This window comes from Schistocerca serialis, chromosome 6 (genome assembly GCF_023864345.2).
Source record: "Schistocerca serialis cubense isolate TAMUIC-IGC-003099 chromosome 6, iqSchSeri2.2, whole genome shotgun sequence".
NCBI lineage: Eukaryota > Metazoa > Arthropoda > Insecta > Orthoptera > Acrididae > Schistocerca > Schistocerca serialis.
The window spans coordinates 331,176,789-331,198,335 of NC_064643.1; the positions used below are offsets into that span (position 1 = coordinate 331,176,789).

The 21,547-nt window shown below is 38.1% G+C and overlaps 1 protein-coding gene across 1 annotated transcript in view; it reads left to right on the forward strand.

Moving 5' to 3' along the window:
• LOC126484449 (uncharacterized) overlaps positions 1-21,547 on the forward strand; it is a 397,416-nt gene that overhangs the window by 356,765 nt on the left and 19,104 nt on the right. Inside the window, exons 14-16 of the mRNA XM_050107970.1 lie at positions 4,914-5,009; positions 8,577-8,688; positions 16,220-16,321. Of these exons, the coding sequence (XP_049963927.1) occupies positions 4,914-5,009; positions 8,577-8,688; positions 16,220-16,321 (310 nt within the window). The remainder of the gene's footprint in view (positions 1-4,913; positions 5,010-8,576; positions 8,689-16,219; positions 16,322-21,547) is intronic.

Here is a 21,547-nt window from a genome sequence, read left to right on the forward strand (position 1 = left end):
CTATATTTTGAATTTGTTAATTACTTTAATTAACCTCAAAATGTTTTATGAAATTAATAATTTTGCCACAGGTTTTTCTGTTGTCTTAATCTTGTGTATTTGCTTCAATTCTTATAGGGAGTTAGTTATTCTTTAGCTCAACACATAGAAAAGATAATCAGTAGGCTCAGTTTAAAGGTATTTGTTCACTGTCCTGTAATACATTGCACCAGCCAAAATGCAGCCCCACAGTAAATGCCGTTTTCGAACACAGGATAAGTTGGTTGATGCTTATAACCAGCTGTAAATTTCCCTGACTACTGTCAAATGATAGGCAGCTGCTTTGAATTAGTATGTCAGAAGAGTTACCGAGGGTAATGAACCTGAGGTACCAGTACCAAAGGTACCTCAAGTACTATTCTCTCCTGTGGGTCTTGTCTCCTCTGCAGAAAGTATGGGGTCTATCATTACTCATCCACTTGACTACTAGTGTCATTTCAGCAGTAGATCTAGGTTACCTGTACGATGTGTCCGGGGACCAGGAAGGACGAGGCAAATGCAAAAGGGTATGGGTTTATTAATCACCGTCAGTTGAAACGAATGGTGAATGATTATACCCCTTAGGGAAATGGCAGCAAGGGACATGAAAGGGCACCAGGAGCACTCAGTGTGTATGTCTGGGGGCCTCTTTCAGTATCTTGAAGAGGCTATTCCAACAACCCTTGAGGGAAAAGGATGCAAACAACTACAGATTGTGAAGCACGTTGGAACAAATGATGCCTGCCACCTGGGCTCCGAGGTCATACTTGGACCATTCCACAGACTGGCAGGGAAGGTTGAGAAGGCCAGCCTTGCACGTGGACTTTCAGCGAAGCTCACAATTTGCAGCATCGTCCCCAGAACTGATTGAGACCCCTTGGTTCTGAGTTGAGAGCTGAACCAGAGACTTCAGAAGTTCTGTGACAAGCTAGGCTGCAACTTCCTGGACTTGTGCCATGGGTTTGAGATCTATAGAGTGCCCCTAAATGGGTCAGGTGCACACTACACATCAGAGACTGCTGTCCAGGTAGCTGTCTGTATGTGGGGTGCGCACAAGTGTTTTTTAGATTAACCAACATTGCATCCATTCTACATAATGATATCTGTAGGAGGCCCAGAAATATTGGCGTAAGATCATAAGAAATGCCTCGTACAGGAGAGAGTTTTAATATCCTAGCGGTTAACTGTCGAAGCATTTGAAACAAGCCAGCCAGAGTGACTGAGCGGTTCTAGGCGCCTCAGTCTGGAACCGCACGATCGCTATGGTCGCAGGTTTGAATCATGCCTCGGGCATGGATGTGTGTGATGTTCTTAGGTTAGTTAGGTTTAAGTAGTTCTAAGTTCTAGGGGACTGATGGCCTCAGATGTTAAGTCCCATAGTGCTCAGAGCCATTTGAACCATTTGAAACAAAGTACCAGAGTTCAAAACACTCTTGAAAATCAGTGAAGCTCACATAATATTAGGTACAAAAAGCTGGTTGAAACCTGAAATTGATAGCAATGAAATTTTGGGGGGAAATTTGAGTGTATATCGAAAGTATAGACTAATGGGAAATGGAGGTGGCATATTTGTTGCAGTCGATGAGAAACTCAAATCCATCGAGATAGTAGAAATTGAAGCTTCATGAGAGATTGTACGGGCAAGACTCAGTGTGATGAGTGGTCATGAATTGTAATTGGATCCTTCTGTCGCACACCAGACTCATCTCCTAATGTATACAAAAACTTTAGAGAACATCTCAGTTCACTTGTACGTAAGTTCCCCAATCATACTGTAATCATTGGTGGAGATTTTAATAATCCAACAATCAGTTGGAAAAATTACAGTTCTGTTTCTGCTGGGCACGATAAGACGTCCTGTGAAACTTTACTAAATCCCTTCCCTGAAAACTACCTAGAACAGATAGTTGGAAACCCCACTAAGCTGTTAATGTAGTGGATGTAATGGCAACAAATAGACCTGACCTCTTTAACAATGTTCATATCACAACTGGTATCAGTGATCATGATGTGGTTGTGGCAGTAATGATTACCATAGTACAAAGGGAACCTAAAACAAACAGCAAGATATATGCTGTATTCACGAGTTGCTGGATACCGATGCACACGTCAGCAAACAGACTAGACATGATGATGATGATGATGATGCAAGGCTGGAAGACCCCCTGCAGTTGGGCCTCAAACTCACGCCGGAATCGAGCAACAGGCAGATCCAACACAACAAAAGCAAGGCAGTCTAGTGTACAACGAAGTTCGATGGACCTGTCAACAGATCAAGTACGACCACAATCCAAAACAAGACCAGACAGAAAAACCAATATCAAAGTGAAGTTGTCAGCGAGTAGACAGTAGTACAGAGGAGATAGAAAGCGAATGCTATTGGATAAAGTACACGATTACTGAGTGGTCAAGATGTGGTGGTATTCATGCCGACCATGAGGGGCACTGTTGGCCAGTGTAGTCAAGTGGTGAGATAGTGGCACACTCACTAGGAGAGTGCAATGCAATAGCAGCGACACTGTCCTCTATTGGCCATCAAGATTCATTTGTTCTGGCGGGCATTGAACTTCTGCAGGAGCAGAAAATTAGATAAAACATCAGTGTCATATCTCAATGAAGAATTGGAAGCTTTCAGCACAGGGCAGAGAAATGTAGAGGAACTGTGGCTCAAGTTTAAAAAAATAGTCGCCCATGCATTGGATATCCCGGTCTGGCACAAATTTTCAATTTTCCACATTGATGCATTCATTTAATCAGTGCCCATTAGCAACCAATATCTGTAATTCCTTCTGTGTCTTAATTATCAAATTCATTATATGTAACAAATGAAAATTTGGATTTCTCTTGTACACATGGGACGCACACAAAGCTACAATCAACGGCTAACTTCCTTTGACTGTTGCAAACCACATTTAAAACTCTGTCAGTACTGTAGGACTAACACTGCTCACTGAAAGGAGTCCAAAGTGATCTATTAAGCACATCTGTGTGGCTTTGTATGTAGAGTGCTACTGAAGATCAGAAACTACAAAATTTTAATTTGTCAGCAAGAGATATTTCATCAAAACATTCCATTACTTAGTGCAAGATTCTGTGTAGGAACATACAGGTTTGTTTAGTGTGCTGTATTAGTTACTCTCTACTTTCTTGTAATGACCACATCTTCTCTGTAGATTTCAAAATCCTCATTTACCTCCAAGATTGACTACCACATCATATGAAAAATGCTGTGTTTCTTGTTTCTCTGGATGTATTTGTTGATTGAATGGTCTGTGGGTATACTGCCGGTTCATTGTATCCAATGAGCAACATCAGGGGGTCCCAAATATTTGTTGGTAAAATATCTGACACAATATTAAACCCTTATGTGGGTAAATCCTCACACAACTCATTTCATTATTTACCAGGGTGCCTCTGTGAGAATAACTAGAACTTATTGGTCAGAAATTTAATGTGAAGACCACAGACTTTACAGGCATGTCCTGGTGTCCATGTATTTTCTATTTAATGGAGAATACTATGAACAAATGGAGGGGTCACAATGGGCAGCCCAGTCTTGCCTGTGGTTGCGAATTTGTAGATGAAGCATATTAAGGAAGAAGCCCTGATATCATCCAAATGGAAACCTGTCTATTTTTTCCATTATGTGGATGATTGTTCCATCATCTGGCCACAAGGAAGAGACAAACTCCTTGAATTGCTTTCACATCTGAACTCCATACATCCCAACATCAGAGTCACTATGACGATCAAAGCAGAAGGAATTATACCATTCCTGGATGTCAGGGTCAAGAGAAAAGCTGATGGCACCCTGGGCCACAATGTGTATCAGGAGAAAATCCACACTGACCTGCAATTGCATGCAGTCAGTTGCTCCCACCCTGTACATTTAAATGGGGTACTAAAAACACTAGTGTAGGTAGTGTGCACCATCTCTGTTGATGAGAGTCTGTCTCAGGAATTGGAACACCTCAGAACTATTTTCTGAAAAAACAGTTACTTAGAATGGCAGACTAGGCAGGTCTGCTCCACCGTTACAGTTAAGCTCGTGGAGACAGAAAAGTCATGGCGGAAGAGTTAGCCACTGTCTTTATACCATACACCAACACACTATCAGGAAAAATAAGATGCATACTGAAGAAAGTGCAGAGTAAAAACTGTCTTTTCCCACCCAATAAAACACAGCCATTATTGGAAAGCATCAAAGATGACCTTGGTTTGCAGAATCCTGGGATACATCAGATTCTATGCCAGAGTGACAAGACATATTGAGCAAACAATGTGCACTATTGAAGAGTGATGCCAAAAAAACCAACGGTACACTCAGCTGATGTATCCTGCCAAGTCAGCAGTTACAGTGCACCATTTGCCTGGCAATCATGTGATGGAATATGAAAGTACCAGGATTGTAGCACACAATCTCATCAACTGTGACTGTGACTACAATCTCAGCAAGACTTGGCAACAAGCAAAGAGTCTAATTAAGAAGACACTCAGGAAAGATAACGGTCTGGTGACCAGGATGGACAGAGAAACTACATTTACATTACCTCAGACACTGATTCCATTGCCTCTGCAGTTGCCGGTGTGTGCCCTCTGGCACGAATCACATAGTGTGTGGCTCAGGGGAGGGGAGGGGGGGGGGGTATATAGGTAGGCCACTTGCCCCAAGCAGCTTAGTTTGTCACTGCACCTGACAATGATGATGTGTTTGATAACCGAAATATAAAGTGACTGTTGGACACTGTGAACCAGCAATCCACAGACCATTTGGGGGGGGGGATTTGGTAAGCTTTACCTATTCATTCTGCATTTACTTGGTGGCAAAAGTCAGTTTTATTTCAGAGCAACTTCTTTTTCATTTATACTGTAATAACCACTTATTTGTGTTTTAGGGAGTTTCCAGACCTACAAGATGAGAATATGGTGCCACGTCCCATTGCAGAACCTCTCCATATTGTCTGTGCTCCACAAGATCTTGACTTTAAGCGGTATGTAATTATTCACCAATTTATAAGATGTAGGCACATTTCACAGTTATCAGTGCTGTTATGATAATGTATGAGATAAATGTGTTTGGAAATGTCACTGTAGGTAAAGTCTGTAACCTGGGAGGATATGTGATAAAGTGTGTAGAAGAAAGACAATCGTTGTGTCATCTTGATGGTAGGTGAGCTGAAAATATAAAGCCTCTCGTTGTTAAGTGTATCACATAAAATGCTGTTTGTACTTATTAAAGGCACAGCAGAATCTTTACACTATAGTGAACTACTAGGCGGAAAGAGCACTGTTTTAATTACTACTTAAAAATCTGCGGCAATCCTTAAATTAGAATATTTTGGTCACAGAACTTGTTGGTTACATAGCACAAAATCTTAAACAGTCTCAGGATTGGGCATTATTGCAAGAATATTTTCACCTATTTTTTTCAAGCTGCAGAAGTGAGAACATGTGAACGTGTATTATGTACAATTTTTCCTTTTACTTTCTGTAGTGGTTTAAATAGTAACATTACTGGTCTCAAAATAGTACTCAGTTGATACATCGGAAAACTTTGAGGCACTGGGTAGCTCAGTTGATTTCCAAGCGAGAGAAGAACCCTGACAGCTGGCAATGCTGTTCCCAGGTTTCACTTGTTACCCATCTATATATAGATAGATATATACTTTTTGTTCCATACGTCCATAGTGAGGAGACCACCAAGCATGTAGAATATGTAATACTTAATACCAAAGGTTGTCATCAGGACGGACTGAAAACCATTTTTGTCTAGAACTGTACCAACCTTGAGCCATTGCCATAGTAATATAAACAAAATCACACAACTTGATTAGTTGTGATAGATGTGCAAAGCAGCCACGTGGAGCCCTGACCACAATGGTGAACAGACTTACTGACCACTAGATCATTGTAATCTTGACAGTCTGCTAGGTATCACAGCAGGGTTTATATTTATTGAGGGAGTTGATGGGGAACAGTAATTGTAAGGTAATGGAGGCCTTTCTCAACAGTAGACACTGAATTACAGCTTACATAAAGACCCTTTGTCTATCTATTGTTTACTGGCTGAATGGAACAGTTTCCTCTGAACATGAGGCTTGCATCAATAGCAAATCAGCAATCCTAACTTTTTAAGTGAGCTTTCATGCTTCTCTTTTAACAGAATTACTCCAGAATATTATGCTATATTGCACCAATAAATAGACAAATGCAAAGTGAATGATCTTAGACATGCTACAGCCATTAGCCAATAGCATTACTCCAATAACTTCAAGGGCAACTTTGTAATTTGTTGTGGATTTTTTATTATTCCCAAAAGTCTTGGCTGCCTTCTTTTGTGGCAATGATTCTAACTTCCTTATTGCCTGTCCCACCATGCAATGAAACTCCTACTGTCCAATTGCTATGAAAATTACTTAGTCACACAACAATTATTAATGTGGCAGAAGATCATAAACAACATGCCATACATTTTTTCCTAAAACTTCTGTTCTCTTCTTCTCTTTTGTGGGATATTTTTTACAGTCCTAAACTGAATGCGCTAGGACTTTTTTTTCAATTTTTATTTATTTATGTTGAAACTAGACCATTTATGAAAAACCACTATGTGATCAAAAGTATCCAGACACCTGACTGAAAATGACTTAAAAGTTCCTGTCGCCCTACATCAGTAATGCTGGAATTCAGTACGGAGTTGGCCCACCCTTAGCCTTGATGACAGCTTCCACTGTCGCAGACGTGTTCAGTCAGGTGCTGGAAGGTTTCTTGGAGAATGGCAGCCCATTCTTCATGGAGTGCTGCACTGAGGAGAGGTATTGATGTTGGTTGGTGAGGCCTGGCACAGAGTCAGCATTCCAAAACATCTCAAAGGTGTTCTATAGGATTCAGGTCAGGATTCTGTGCAGGCCAGTCCATTACAAGGATGTTATTGTCATTTAACCACTTTGCCACAGGCCGTGCATTATGAACAGGTGCTCAATCATGTTGAAAGGTGCTATCGCCGTCCCTGAATTGCTCTTCAACAGTGGGAAGCAAGAAAGTGCTTAAAACATCAGTGAAGGCCTGTGCTCTGATAGTGCCACACAAAACAACAAGGGGTGGAAGCCTCCTCCATGAAAAACATAACCACACCATAACACCACCACCTTCGAATTTTACTGTTGGCACTACACACACTGTCAGATGAAGTCCACCGGGCATTCACCATACCCTGCCATCGGATTGCCACATTGCGTTCCGTGATTCATCACTCCACACAACGTTTTTCCACTGTTCAATCATCCAATGTTTATGCTCCTTACACCAAGCGAGGTGTCATTTGGCAATTACCGGCATGATGTGTGGCTTGTGAGTTGCCACTTGACCATGAAATTCAAGTTTTCTCACCTTCAGTCTAACTGTCCAAGTAGTTGCAGAAGATCCTGATGCAGTTTGGAATTCCTGTGTGATGTTCTGAATAGACGTCTGCATATTAGACATTATGAACCTCTTCAACTGTCGGCAGTCTCTGTCAGTCGATAGACGAGGTCGGCATGTACGGCTTTGTGCTGTACATGTCCCTTCACATTTCCACTTCACTATCAAATTGGAAACAGTGGACCTAGGGATGTTTAGGAGGGTGGAAAGCTTGCATACAGACGTATGACACAAGTGACACCCAATCACGTGACCACGTCCAAAGTCTGTGAGTTCTGTGGAGCGCTGCAACCTGCTCTCTGTCACAATGTCTAATGACTACTGAGGCTGCTCATATGGAGTACCTGGCAGTATGTGGCAGCACAATCCACTTAATATGAAAAACATGTTTTTGGGGGTGTCCAGATACTTTTGATCACATATTGTATCATTTACTATCTTTCCTTGAGATGCTTCTTTGCTCAGCTTGATGTTAATGTTTGAACCATCTGCAGAAAGGTCTAATTCTGCCTTCTGATTCTAATGAACTCGTAAGATGATGAACAAAGAGCAAGAACAGGATGGCCCCACGTTCCAATCTAGTGGAAGGGTCATTGTGATTTCTTCCCATGCAGGTGGTATCTGTACTTGTATTTCTCAAATATCCCAGTGTTCCTGTGTCTTGAATAAGAAAGAACTATGCCAGGCATGTGCGTAGCCACATAACACATAAAAACTTAACTCTGTGATAGAATGTTAATCATAACACAATCAAATGCCTTTGATAAGTCACCAAAGTTCCCAATTGGTGATAGTTCCATCATTTCAAAATTTTATTGCTTCCTCAGGGAACAGCTGCCTCAGTAAAGAAGTACTTTTAAAATCCAGACTGTGATTGATAAAAATCTGATTACTACATAGGAGAGCAGCAGTCCACAAGTAACATTCCTTCTCATGTTTGCTGTAGGGAGAAACACTGTAATGAAACTATTGAAAATAAATATAACTATAATATCAAGCAAAGAAGGTCTTTGTAGCGCATTAACAGCTGTTTTCAAGCTCTCCATAGTGAACTCAAGATTATAAGTAATTTACTGTTATGTTTTATTGCTTCTTTCAGAATACAATAAAGAATATTTCAGTATACTGTGTTTTGCTTTTAGGTACGGGAGAGATTATTATGTAAATTCCAAAACACCAGAGCCTGAAAAAAAATCACAGCCACCCAGTCGGCACATGGCAAGAGAACAAACACCAAGAAATAATACATCCCAGGTAAGTGATACTGCACATTTTGCAGTATATGGTCTGGAAAAGCAAATTATGGAAAGAGACATTCACCATGCATCATTACGGTCACGAAGTGCTTCCCCACATTTCAAAATGAATCCTCTCTATGAACCTGATGATCATGCTGAAGCTGCAGGAAAATCTAGTCTAGATAAAATTTCAAGACATAAGGTCAGCAACTCCAGTACTGGACGTCGCTTTTTGGATGCTGAGCGGACAAACCCTCATTCGGAGTCAGGTTACAGTAGTTCTCTGGATTCTCTGGTTGAAAGCCAGTCAGCTTCTCACTCACTCCGGCTTATTCCTCCTAAAGTCCCTCAGGTGGTTGAGAGGACTCTGGAACCTTTATCCAAAATTCGAAGATCTGAAAGCTTCAAGCTGAACAGACCAAGAAATGGAGATACTAATATTAGAATGGGAGGGAGCCTCAGAACTCGAAAGTTTAGGGGACATGATTACCTGACATCTCTTTGATCAATAAATAACTGAGTTACAGTTCTGTGCATTAAGCCTTCTAAAGTAGCACAATTAAGCATACACTATGTATTTTCAGAAACTGCTGTGCCCTACCATTCCACTATTTGTTTAATACTATGGCATTTTTATCATCATTGAAGTATGCAACTTTGTAAAGCTTAATTTTTATCATAAATTCTGAAAACCTGCGGTATGTATGATTTTTGTTTGCTGCATATTTTATTAATGAAGAGCTGTTGCAGAACCTCTTGTATTTACTTGTAAATCAGAATGCTGTTGTAATCTGTAACTACTAAAGTGAGTTGTGCATGACATCTGAAATTATCTATTGTAGAACCTGAACTTTGCACTACTGTATCTTGCTTCTCCTGTAGTTCATGTTGTATGCTTTATTTAAAATCCATTGTTGTATAATTTGCATTACTGAGCACTTACTACTCCATGCATGACTTCCGTTCACCGCAAACACATGCATGCACAAAAATCAATATGTTGTTATTAAAGTGTTTTATCTAGACATAAAAGCTCAACTGAAAATAATTGCAGTACATGTGCAAACTGTTTTACTGTGGCATTGTGTAACAGATACATTATAACTCAATAATGTATTGATTCTTGATCACTTATAATCTGATACTGTACTTTTATGTCAACCACTGTTGTGTAAATAAATTGTACTCTCTAAGAAAATCACAGAGATCCATAGTAAAATATTCTGTTTTCTTTATGCATTTTATGCAACCAAGAAAAAATTTACAATGAGGTGTGTGTGTGTGTGTGTGTGTGTGTGTGTGTGTGTGTGTGTGTGTGTGTGTGTGTGTGACAGAGAGAGAGAGAGAGAGAGAGAGAGAGAGAGAGAGAGAATTTTCTTCCAAACAAATATATGTTAAGAAATGATACAAAACGGTTTCAATAGCATTTGTAAACAATTTTCCTAAGAATTATTCATTAACTTTCACTTACAGGACATCTCACATTTGTTTCCATAGTTGGATTTTTATATATTGCCTTACGTAGATATACAAGAAGGAATAATATATACTGCAGAATCAATCACACAAAAGTTATAACTCCTTGTAAGACGGCAAAATATGTTAGCAGAATACCTATGTCAGAACAGTGATGATGATGGTGGTGATGATTGACAGACAGATAAGGATGTCTGACAGAGACTCTGATAATATAAATACCATTGGCCAAAACAGGAACAACTGAAACAGTCTGATAGCAGCAAAAATCATAAAACATGGTTCCCTTTCTAGACTTTGGTGTTTCTTTTCATTTATTCACTAAAAGAAATCGATACAAAGTACAAGCAGAGAAGAGCCAGATGTGCAAATGCTGGAGGGATGTAAAGTCACTACAAATCTGTAATCAGAAAAGACGAGGGTATATGGAAAGATTGGAAAATTAGAGTGGTTTAATTTTTAAGATTCAGAGTACTATTAAATGTCCTTTCGACATAGAGGTCATCAGATATGGAGCACAAGCTTGGATTGTGTCAAGGATGGGAAAGGAAATCGGCCATAACCTTACAAAGTAACCACCCCAGCATTTGCCAGGAGCAATTAAGGGAAATCACGGGAAACCTAAATCGGAATGGCTGGACGCAGCTTTACTGCCATTTGCAGTTCATTCTTTTATTCAGCACCCTTAGCACTATGTCAGTGTGACATTTATTCACCAGTTACTTACCATCTGTGGTACACATCACTAGCTGCTTGTTCTCATGAGCTAGGCTCTTATGCTCCTTAGACTTGTGTACAGACTTTTACTGTAGCTCTTTTTTTCCTTTATTTTGTGTAGATCCAAAGAAGAAGCTGTCCAAAGATCACCTTGCAAATATAGTAGACGTAAGTGTATTAAATTTTTGACAAAGAACATAGCAAACAAAATCTGTCATTGATGTTTTTCTTGTTTTCAGTCTGATTTGGTTTGATACAGCTCTCAATATTAGTCTATCCTGTGCAAGCCCCTTCATCTCTGAATACCTACTGCAGCCTACATTCATTTTACCTGGCCTACTTTGTTTTTGCCTAGGTGTGCCTCCATAATTTTTACCTCCATACTTTCCTCCTTTGCACCTTGATGACTTAGGACATAATATCTACTGGTCCCTTCTCATAGTCAAACTGTGACATAAATTTCTTTTTTCCTCAGTTTGATTCAGTACCTCCTTATTAGTTGCTTTATCTATTTATCTTACCTTCACATGTTTCAAAAGATCTCTTGTTTTGTGAACTGTGTATCATCTATGCTTCATTTCAATATGAGGCTACACTGTACATTTACAGCACAAAACATTATGACAAACTTTTCTATCATATAGTGCATAAGAATGTGTCCATAATTTTAATTTTTGCATTATAAATTGTTGATGGTTTCAGTTTTCATAGACTTTAGTTGCTCTTATGAATAGAAAGTTTAAATATTTTTGCAACAGTATTGGGTATTACTCTGGTACCGCGGAATTTGAATCCGCGCCAGACGTCATGGACGTCAAAGACCCATAGAGGTCTCTGCACCATAAGCTGCAGCGGCACACGCCTCCTGGCCTGCTTTTAGTGTGGGGGCGGCACAGTGGAACATGTGGTCCCAGCGGCCAATAGCGGTACCCCTGAGAGCGTACTTAAGCGCCGGCCACTCGCTCATCCAGGCAGTCTAATCTCGCTTACGTCGGTTTACACCTTGCTTGCGCTAGACTGCTTTCTTCCTGGTTCGTGTACGAGTTTGTTTCCTTGTGACTCTGTTGTTCGGTCTTGTCGTATTCATTCTGTCCTACATTGGTCATGTCCGTCCTTTTCTGTTGTGTTATTGTTCGCGGGCCTCTCCGCGCCTTCCATCAGTGCTACCCTGCAACTGTCCTGGTCGCAGTTACAACAATTACCTCAATTTTAGCTCACATCAGTCATTCAGTTCTGAACCTCTGTTGTGAGCCCTGAATTTGAACATTGGAGTGATATGTAAGGATGAAAGGTGGTCTTATATGAAAACAAAATGTTTCCAACAAAGTCAGGATTGTTAATAGGCATGTTCCAAAATGATAGGCCTCTGCCCCTAGAACCAATTCATCCACGCAATTATAGTGGGAAGAAGCGGAAGCATTGTGACATTTGATATTTCCATACAAACAGCGTTCACAGGAGTGAAAATCATGTCAGTTGCCAGTGAAAATTGTACGAGCAATTCGGAGGATCCCAGAACCTTTAGATTTGTGGTCTAACATGTACCCATGTAGACGCCGTACCTCACAGCTGAGCATGTCCCCATTAATAGGGCCTGCTGTTAAGCTCCAGTTTTTTGCAAAATTTAAAATTTATAGGAATATATGTGAATCATTTTACATGCTATGTGTATTTTGTTTCCTTGCACCAAACAACAGACTTCATACCAACAACAGACCATTGTCGAGAACCCGTGTTACTTCACATGATACAGCATTATCCAGCAGATAGTAGAATACACTTTTGAGTCATAAACATAAACACATTGATGCAATGATTTATTATGCATCAACCAGAAACATTAGTTTTTCACTGTCATTATACTCAGTTATTTTCAAATGTGGGAGGTTGCAAAGGGACACATTACTACGCATCAAAAATGGAACAACTAGATCAGAGCTGAGATAAACACACAAGAAAGGATGAAGAATCAGTATATTTCAAAATTAGCAGCTCCTTCTTTGGAATAGTGATACAGAAAGTTAAGGACAGGGATAATGCTAAAGCAGGGAACAAAAACTCACTAAGAACTTCTCAAGGGCACACTTACGCTTATTGTCAAAAGTATATCATATTATGGGGTATCAAGTGAAATTTGTGACGATTGAGGAAATTTTGTTAGAGAGGACGCAGCATGATATCTTGGATGGAGAGTCATTGTCAGATGTTGAAGTAACTTCGGGTGAGCCCCAAGGAAGTGTGTTGGGATCCTTATTGTTCATGTTGTGTATTAATAACATTATAGAGAATATTAATGGTAACCTCATGCTTTTTGCAGATGATACAGTTATTTATAATGAAGTACTGTCTGAAAGAAGCAGTATAAATATTCAGTTAGATCTTGATAATATTTCAAAGTGGTGCAGAGATTGGCAACTTGCTTTAAATGTTGTAAAATGTAAAATTTTGGACTTCAGTATCCTACGACTATAATATCAATGAGTCACTGTTGGAATAGGCTAACATGTACAAGTACCTGGATGTAATACTTTATAGGGATATGAAGTGTAATGATCAAATAGGTTCAGTCATGGGTAAAGCTGATGGTACTTTGCTTACAAATCACTCATGTCACCAATTCTAGAAAATTGCTCAAGTATGTGGGATCTGTACCAAATAGGTCTAACAGGGGATACTGAACATATGCAGAGAAGGGTAGCATGAATGGTCACTTGTTTGTCTGATTCATGGGAAAGGTCAAAGAGATACTGAAGAAACTGAACAGGCAGGCTCCTGAAGATACAAGAAATCTACCCCAAGAGAGCCTATTTAGTTTCAAGACTCAGCTTTAAATGATGACTCTTCAAATATCCTATAAACCCTACATATTACTCACATATGGATCATGAGGATAAGATTAGAATAATTACATCCATGCACAGAGGCATTCAAGCAATCATTCTTCCCTTGCTCCACACACAAATGGAATGGGAAGAAATCCTAACAACTGGTACAACGCGACGTACCCTCTGCCACGCATTCACAGTTGTTTGCAGAGTATAGATGTGTACTGTATAAGACAGGCGTGCTCCAGAACACAGTACAGTTTTCTTTCTCATTTCTACCAGATCTACCCAGACTGCTGCAGTTTCATCAGCTGGCTAGTAGATTTTAATATTTTGTCTTTGAAGTGAATGTTTTTATGATGCTGTACTTCATTACTGCATTTTGCATCTGCTGTATCTATCAAGGAATTATTCACACAACATGAGAAGTGAAAAGTAATTTTTTTCTAGTACTTTAGGCAACCGGTTCAGGCTGTTTGTATCTCACAAAGCACTGAGTCAGTCATTTCCTTACTCTTGAATTTGTTATTTCTGAATTCCAACATTACACTGAGTAAAATGCACACATGCAAATCCAGGCTGCTGTGTACATCAAGAAAAAGTGCTCTTAATATGGTAAGTAATTTAATACTATCTACTTGTAATGCTTTTTCTGTAAAGCTTTGGTAGTATTTTAGGGTTTAAAGTCTTTCTCCTTTGTCAAAACTCCTTGCTGTAAAGTAAATGATGCTATGTTTAGTATGAGCATGACTAACTTTTATCAGTAATAATGCTGCAACACACAGCAGACATTTATTTATTTATGTTCCATCGATCCTTGATGTTAGTGTTCTCTCTTCCATTTATACCACTAGCAAGATATGTCAAAAGATATCTCACATTTAGTAGATAATCAAAGGGCTAAATTAATAACCACATGGCAAAGTAGGTCACAAAAGGTTATTGTTTAAGTAATGATGAAAGTGATGGATTATTAATGAGTTACAAACAGGAGCAGTGAGAATAGGAAATCTATTTCAGTTGTTCAAATATTTTAGGGTCATGTTTAGTCGAATGCATGCAATGGAAGATACATAAAAGGAAAAGAATAGCTGTGCTGCTGCTTCTGGTATGACAGGATTACTTGGAAAGAAACAGGAATTCATTTTTCAAATATGAATGAATTAAGACTATCACAGTATTGCAAACATGTGCAACAGTATGAAACTATATGGTGTATATTCATTATTCGAAGTTGTATTTAGTTTCACATGTCAAATTACAGTCTCATGTTAATTAAATTCTGAATCTTTGTATTTAATTACTTTATTTTATTTTTTTCATTCATAATGTGTCTCACCTGATAGGGACAAACTGTATCATACTTCCTCTTTAAGTCTAGCCTGTCATAAGTCTGTTACTGGGAATGAGGATACGTTTTGGGAGACACTATACATTACACTGCACTAATCCTTAAGATTCTTCATTATGATGAACTATCCTGTATGAATGTTTAACTGTACTGGTATATTTCCTTGTAACTTACAAACATGTTAATCGCAAAGGAGCCGTTCTAAATGCTGACTAATAAAAGAGGTGGTGGTGTTTTTAACCTGTGTGATAACGTACACAGCTGTAAGTGTAGAATTACCATACTGTAGAAACAAAAAATTAAGCCACACTTATTTGTATCTTTGATACTCTTACAGTATCTTGTGCCTTAACATAATATTATAATATTATGTTTCCTGCCTAGCAGAAAAAAAAAAAAAAACGGAGGAACAAAGACTTCCAGATGTCACATGCCTATTCTGTGGCTTCCAAGATAATGCACACCAGTTGAAGCAGCCAAAGAGCTTTTATACAACTAGCAGTCAAAAAATCGGTTATACTGTCAAACATTTTAATAGATTTGACAACAACCATCTTCGTAATGAGAACTAATTTGTTACATTAAAATGTGTGGTAATTCTACAAAATTATATATGGGTCTTGAATTACTAATAACATAATTTAAATGTGTGTATTTATTAGTTTTTTTCAGTTTCCATAGTTGTAACTATATGCAGGTTTCTCATTATCCTGATCAGATGAAGAACAGTAAAATTATAGCAGTTAAGTAATATTGGTTCACTGTATGAACCATATCACAAGGAATGAATCTCCACACAAGTCTTACGCTTGTTTGACTTTGGTGGAGTTAATGAATTACTTATTATCTCTTGTGAAGTTGGTACAGGAAACTGACCTGCAGACTTATCCCCTTTCATTTGAGACAAAACTGGCCAAATAAAGTAAAATAATAATAATAATAATAATAATGTGTAATTCTATCCAGTTTGCATTTTTCATCATTTCTTACTATTTATGAGTGAGGGGATGTGACCTGTTTTTCAGAAAAAATAATTATTCCATTCTCTGTTTTAATTTTATATAATCTACCACAGATGACATGAAGTAAATCAAGTGCAAAGATTCAGTTTTATGCCAAATATTTGCTTATTAGGTAATAAATGGATGACTATTATAGTATGCTTAATTTGATTCTAGGTCAACAACGTTAGCATTGCTCAAGTTCGTGAACCCATTTCTGAAACAAAGAAGGCGCTTGAAGCACAGTGTGAGACTAACAACACGGCAATGGAAACTTCTGTATGTATTTTTCCACATAATTCTTTGTTGGTTGTAGTTCAATAAAACACTGCTGCTTTACGTTAATCAGGGACTGATGATCCTGCTGTTTAGTCCCTTTACTCTCCAAATCAACCAACCTTTACATTAATCAACAGTTAAATTTACAGATATTCAGCAGACATTTGCAGCAGCTGGAGTGGAACAAAGCATATCAGGTTCAAAATGCCAATGATAAATTTGATTTTGAATTTGTTACCCTGTTTGAAGCTGTATTTCCTAAGAGAATGTCAAAAAGTAACAAACTTAGTGATTGCTCAAGACAGTGGCTCACTAAAGGAGTCAAAACATCCTGTAAATCTTATACTTCTCAGAAATTCCAATAAACCTCGAGCCACAGAGCACTACACATTACAGTATAAAATGCTAAATAATGTGATTTAGAAATCCAAGAGCATGTTCATCAGATGTAAATAATAAAATATAAGCAATTTGGAAGGTGTTAAAAAGGCGGACATGCAAAAGTTCGGAGTATATATACAGTATCAAAGTTAGTTATAACAGCAGTGTGTTAGAAAAAGACGAAATAGTTGCCAGTATCTTCAACAACCATTTTTTGATAGTACAACAACCATTTTGGACAGTGGCTGATCAGACTGGTTGTAAATGGTCTATGGTTGAAGCCCTGAACATTCTACAAAATCAGTACAGAACAAAATTAGCCAGCCAAACACCTGTGCCCTGTATCACAACAGAAATGATTAAGAAACGAATAAAATAAATGGAAAACAAAAATGCCACTGATGTGGACAATATAACAATCAATGTATATGTAAATTTATTCTTAAAGTTCATTGTCACATATTGAATGAGTCTCTGAATCAAGGTACTGTCTCTATAACTCAAACATACAATTGACACACCACTCTTCAAAAAGGATGATAAATCTGAGATTTCCAAATATCAGCCAGTTAAACTGCCAACAAGTCTTCCTAAAGTTCTGGATAAGCTTATGTACAAGAGGATTATGGATCATGGTAATAAACACAATATCTTAATAAAAGTCACTTTGGATTCCAGAAGTGTAATTTGGAAGTTTTTGCCATTTGTTCAATTGCATCTGCAAATAATCAAAGCTGCATATCTACATCTACATCTACATGGATACTCTTCAAATCACATTTAAGTGTCTGGCAGAGGGTTTATCGAGCCACCTTCACAATTCTCTATTATTCCAATCTTGTATAGCACGCGGAAAGAATGAACACCTATGTTTCTCCCTATGTAGGTCAGTGTCAAAAAAATATTTTCCCATTCAGAGGAGAAAGTTGGTGATTAGAATTTCGTGAGGAGATTCCGCCGCAACGAAAAATGCCTTTGTTTTAATGATGTCCACCTCAAATTCTGTATTGTTTCAGTGACACTCTCCCCCCTATTTCACAATAATACAAAACATGCTGCCCTTCTCTGAACTTTTTCAGTGTACTCCGTCAATCCTATCTGCTAAAGGTCCCACACCGCACAGCTGTATTCTAAAAGAGGATGGACAAGCTTAGTGTAGGCAGTCTCCTTAGTAGATCTGTTACATTTTCAAAGTATCCTGCCAATAAAACGCAGTCTTTGGTTAGCCTTCCCCATAACATTTTCTGTGTGTTCCTTCCAATTTAAGTTGTTCATAATTTTAATTCCTAGGTATTTAGTTGAATTTACGGCCTTTGGATTTGGCTGATTTATCGTGTAACCGAAGTTTAGCAGATTCCTTTTAGCACTCATGTGGATGACCTCACTTTTCATTCATTATTTAGGGTCAACTGCCTAAAAACATTCTTAGTTTGTAAAACCAAACTGACCTATATAATTCCTGAAAATCATCATCTGAACTTGCTTTCTTTCTGAGATATTTTGGTTTGCATGCTAAGTCATTACGCTTCATAAATCTATTGTACCAACCAACTCTACCTTTGCATATTTCCATTTACAAACTTATGACATATGGCACCATATTCTGGAGAAACCAGTCATTTGCATATAAAGTCCTTGTGGCACAGAAGAGGGTCCTCAGAATTATGAGTAGATGCTCTTACAGAAATTTATTCCAACAGTCAGGGATCCTCACCATGCAATGCCAATACATTTTCTCACTTCCGTGATTTGTCACAAAAAATCATACAATTTAGAAAAGACACAGTACGTATTGTGATACAAGAAAAAAACATGACCATCACAAAGATAAAATAAATCTGAACACAGCACAGAAGGGAGTACATTATTGAAGCATAAAGGTATACAATAAAATTGCAGAAGTAGCTAACACTTTATCTTTTGGATAGCTCCTTCTAGTTTTTACAGAAAATTTCTGACTATGTGTAATACTTTGTGAACTGCATTTAATTTTAAGGCCTTACTGTAGCACTGGGAACTCACTTTTTAACGGGACACTATATACAAGCTATATGAATTAGAGTGACTATTATTACTGCAATTATTTGAGTTGTTATCTGCACACACACTTTTCATGTATTATGATTTGGATTTTAAGTCCCGTGTTCCTTTTACATATGGCTATATGGTTTCAGAAAAGAGGACACACACACACACACACACACACACACACACACACACACACAGTCGTTCACACATGCAAACACCTCACACACACACACACACACACATACATGACTGCCATCACCGGGAGTCATGTTCGTAAGGTGTGTTTGCTTGTGTGAATGAAAGCTTTGGCCAAAGGCTAAATGTGTGACATTCTTTTCGATGTGCCTTTCTGCAACTCAATGTGTCATCTTTCGGTGAGAGTAGCAATCTATCTTTTTTCTTATGTTGTTGACATTCCAATCTTTAGTTGTCATTGTTTAAAACTAAAGGCTGTCAGTTCAATTAAGTACTTAGGGAATACAATTATGAATAACTTAAACTGGAAGATTCACACAGGTGATGTTGTGGGGGAAGTAAAACAGTTGAACATTTAGCAGTTGCAACAGATCTACTAAATGGACTGCCTACACTATGCTTGTCCGATCTCTTCTAGAGTACTGCTGCATGGTATGGGATCCATATCATATAGGATTGATGAAGGACATCACAGATATGATACACAAGTTGAGGGGAAGTTATTAAAACAAAGGCATATTTCATTGTGGTGAGAGCTTTTCAAAATATCAATCACCAACTTTCTCCTCAGAGTGTGACATAGGCAGAAATGATCAACATGATAAAATAAGAGAAATCGGAGCTAGTGTGGAAATATTTAAGTGTGCGTGCAGTAGAATAATAGAAAGAAAAATTATAGCCCATTAAATAATGAAAACTTCTCCTTTCAGCAAATGTTCATTAACTGGAGAAACTGAAAAATCACCAGCACCACCACAAGCTTATTCTGCAGCCAAACATTTCAAAAACTTTGAACATACCAGTGGAGCCAAAACTGTCATTCCGCCAGTCTGATATAAAGTGTTGCAAATACAAGACAACACATATAAAATGTATATAAGATCTACCATCAAATATTGTCCCAGGTCATGAGATTCTCACTGGTGCAGAAGTGGCATATGCCGAGCATATATAATGCCAATGTGACTGGTTTGCATGTGTTGCTAGCAGAATGAAATTGAGACGTACATTGACAAACACTGGCACAAAGATAAATACTACATTTTGAGAAATTTGTTATTCCTTTCTGAGTCAGCTGTTCATGAAAAATTAACTCTTTTTAGCCATACAGATTTGGTTATGCAGAACTGCTAAGCAGCCAAAAATGGAGAACTAATTACAATAAACACAATTATACAAGTAATAGTTTTTGTCAAAATCAATCTGTGAAGTGTTCGAGATCATATAACAACAATTACCTGTGTCATATGTGTAGTGGTAACTTTCAGGAGGGAATTAAAACTACAAAAAATGTAAGGTGCTGGTTGATGACATCTTTCATTTCAAGCCTTACATTTCATATTTTTGAGGACTGAAGTACATCATTGTTTATTAAAGAAACTAGGTAACATACATATAGCTCCTAACTGCTCATTTATAATAATAATTTTTGTGGAGCTATCCTGATAATGGCTAACAGTCTTGCCGCAGTTGGTAACACTGACTCCCATCAGATACTGAAGTTGAGTGCTATCGAGCTTGGCTTGTACTTGGATAGGTGACTGTCCAGGCTACTGAGCGTTGTTGTCAAGCGGGGTGTCCTCGGGCCTTGTGAAGTCAATTGAGCAGCTACTTGACTGATTAGATTACATTTAGACTTACTTTCATTCCAATTGATCCATAGTGAGAAGGTCCTCCAGGATGCAGAACATGTCAGAAAAACAATAATACATTACAAATATTTACAAGTAAAACAAATAAGCTAATGTACCTTCCACAGGTCCCAAGTGGAATGATCGGATTAAAAAATGTTTTTTATTTATTTATATGGTAGTAAACATATAACAGAACTACTACAGTACACACACACACACACACACACACACACACACACACACAAACAAACAAACAAACATAAGCAGTTGGTTCTACTGAGAAATTCATCAGTGGACTGAATTTCATTGGTTGTTAAGCTTTTTATGGCTGCTGGTAAGTTATTGAAAATGTGTGTTCCTGAATAATGCACACCTTTTTGTACAGGCATAAGTGACTAAATCCTTGTGAAGATTATTCTTATTTCTAGTATTGATTCCATGAACTGAGCTGTTGGTTTGAAAAAGTGATATATTTTAATGACAAATTTCATTAAGGAATAAATATATTGGGAAGCAGTAGTTCGTATCCCTAGTTCCCTAAACAGGCCTCTGCAGGATGTTCTTGAGTTCACACCACATATAACTCTTATTGCATGTTTTTGTGTCCAGAAAACTGTAGCTTGGCTTGATGAATTACCCCAAAAAAATAATCCCATATGACATTATGGAGTGAAAGTAAGCATAGTAAGCCAGCTTTTTCATTTTTGTATCTCCCTATGTCTGACATAATTCACATTGCAAATAGAGATTTGTTTAGACGCTTCAGCAGTTCTGTGGTGTGCTCCTCCCAGTTGAATTTATTGTCAAGCTGTAATCCCAAGAATTTAACAGCAGATAGAAGTATCTGCTTGTCATCATCTGAGAAGTAGTGGCCCCATTCATGAGAACTGAAAACAAAAAAAATTGTATTTCTGGGGATCACAGCCTCCAAATGCTTAATAAACATAAACTTGGGCCCTTAGTAGGCTGTAATGCAGTGTTTATTTAA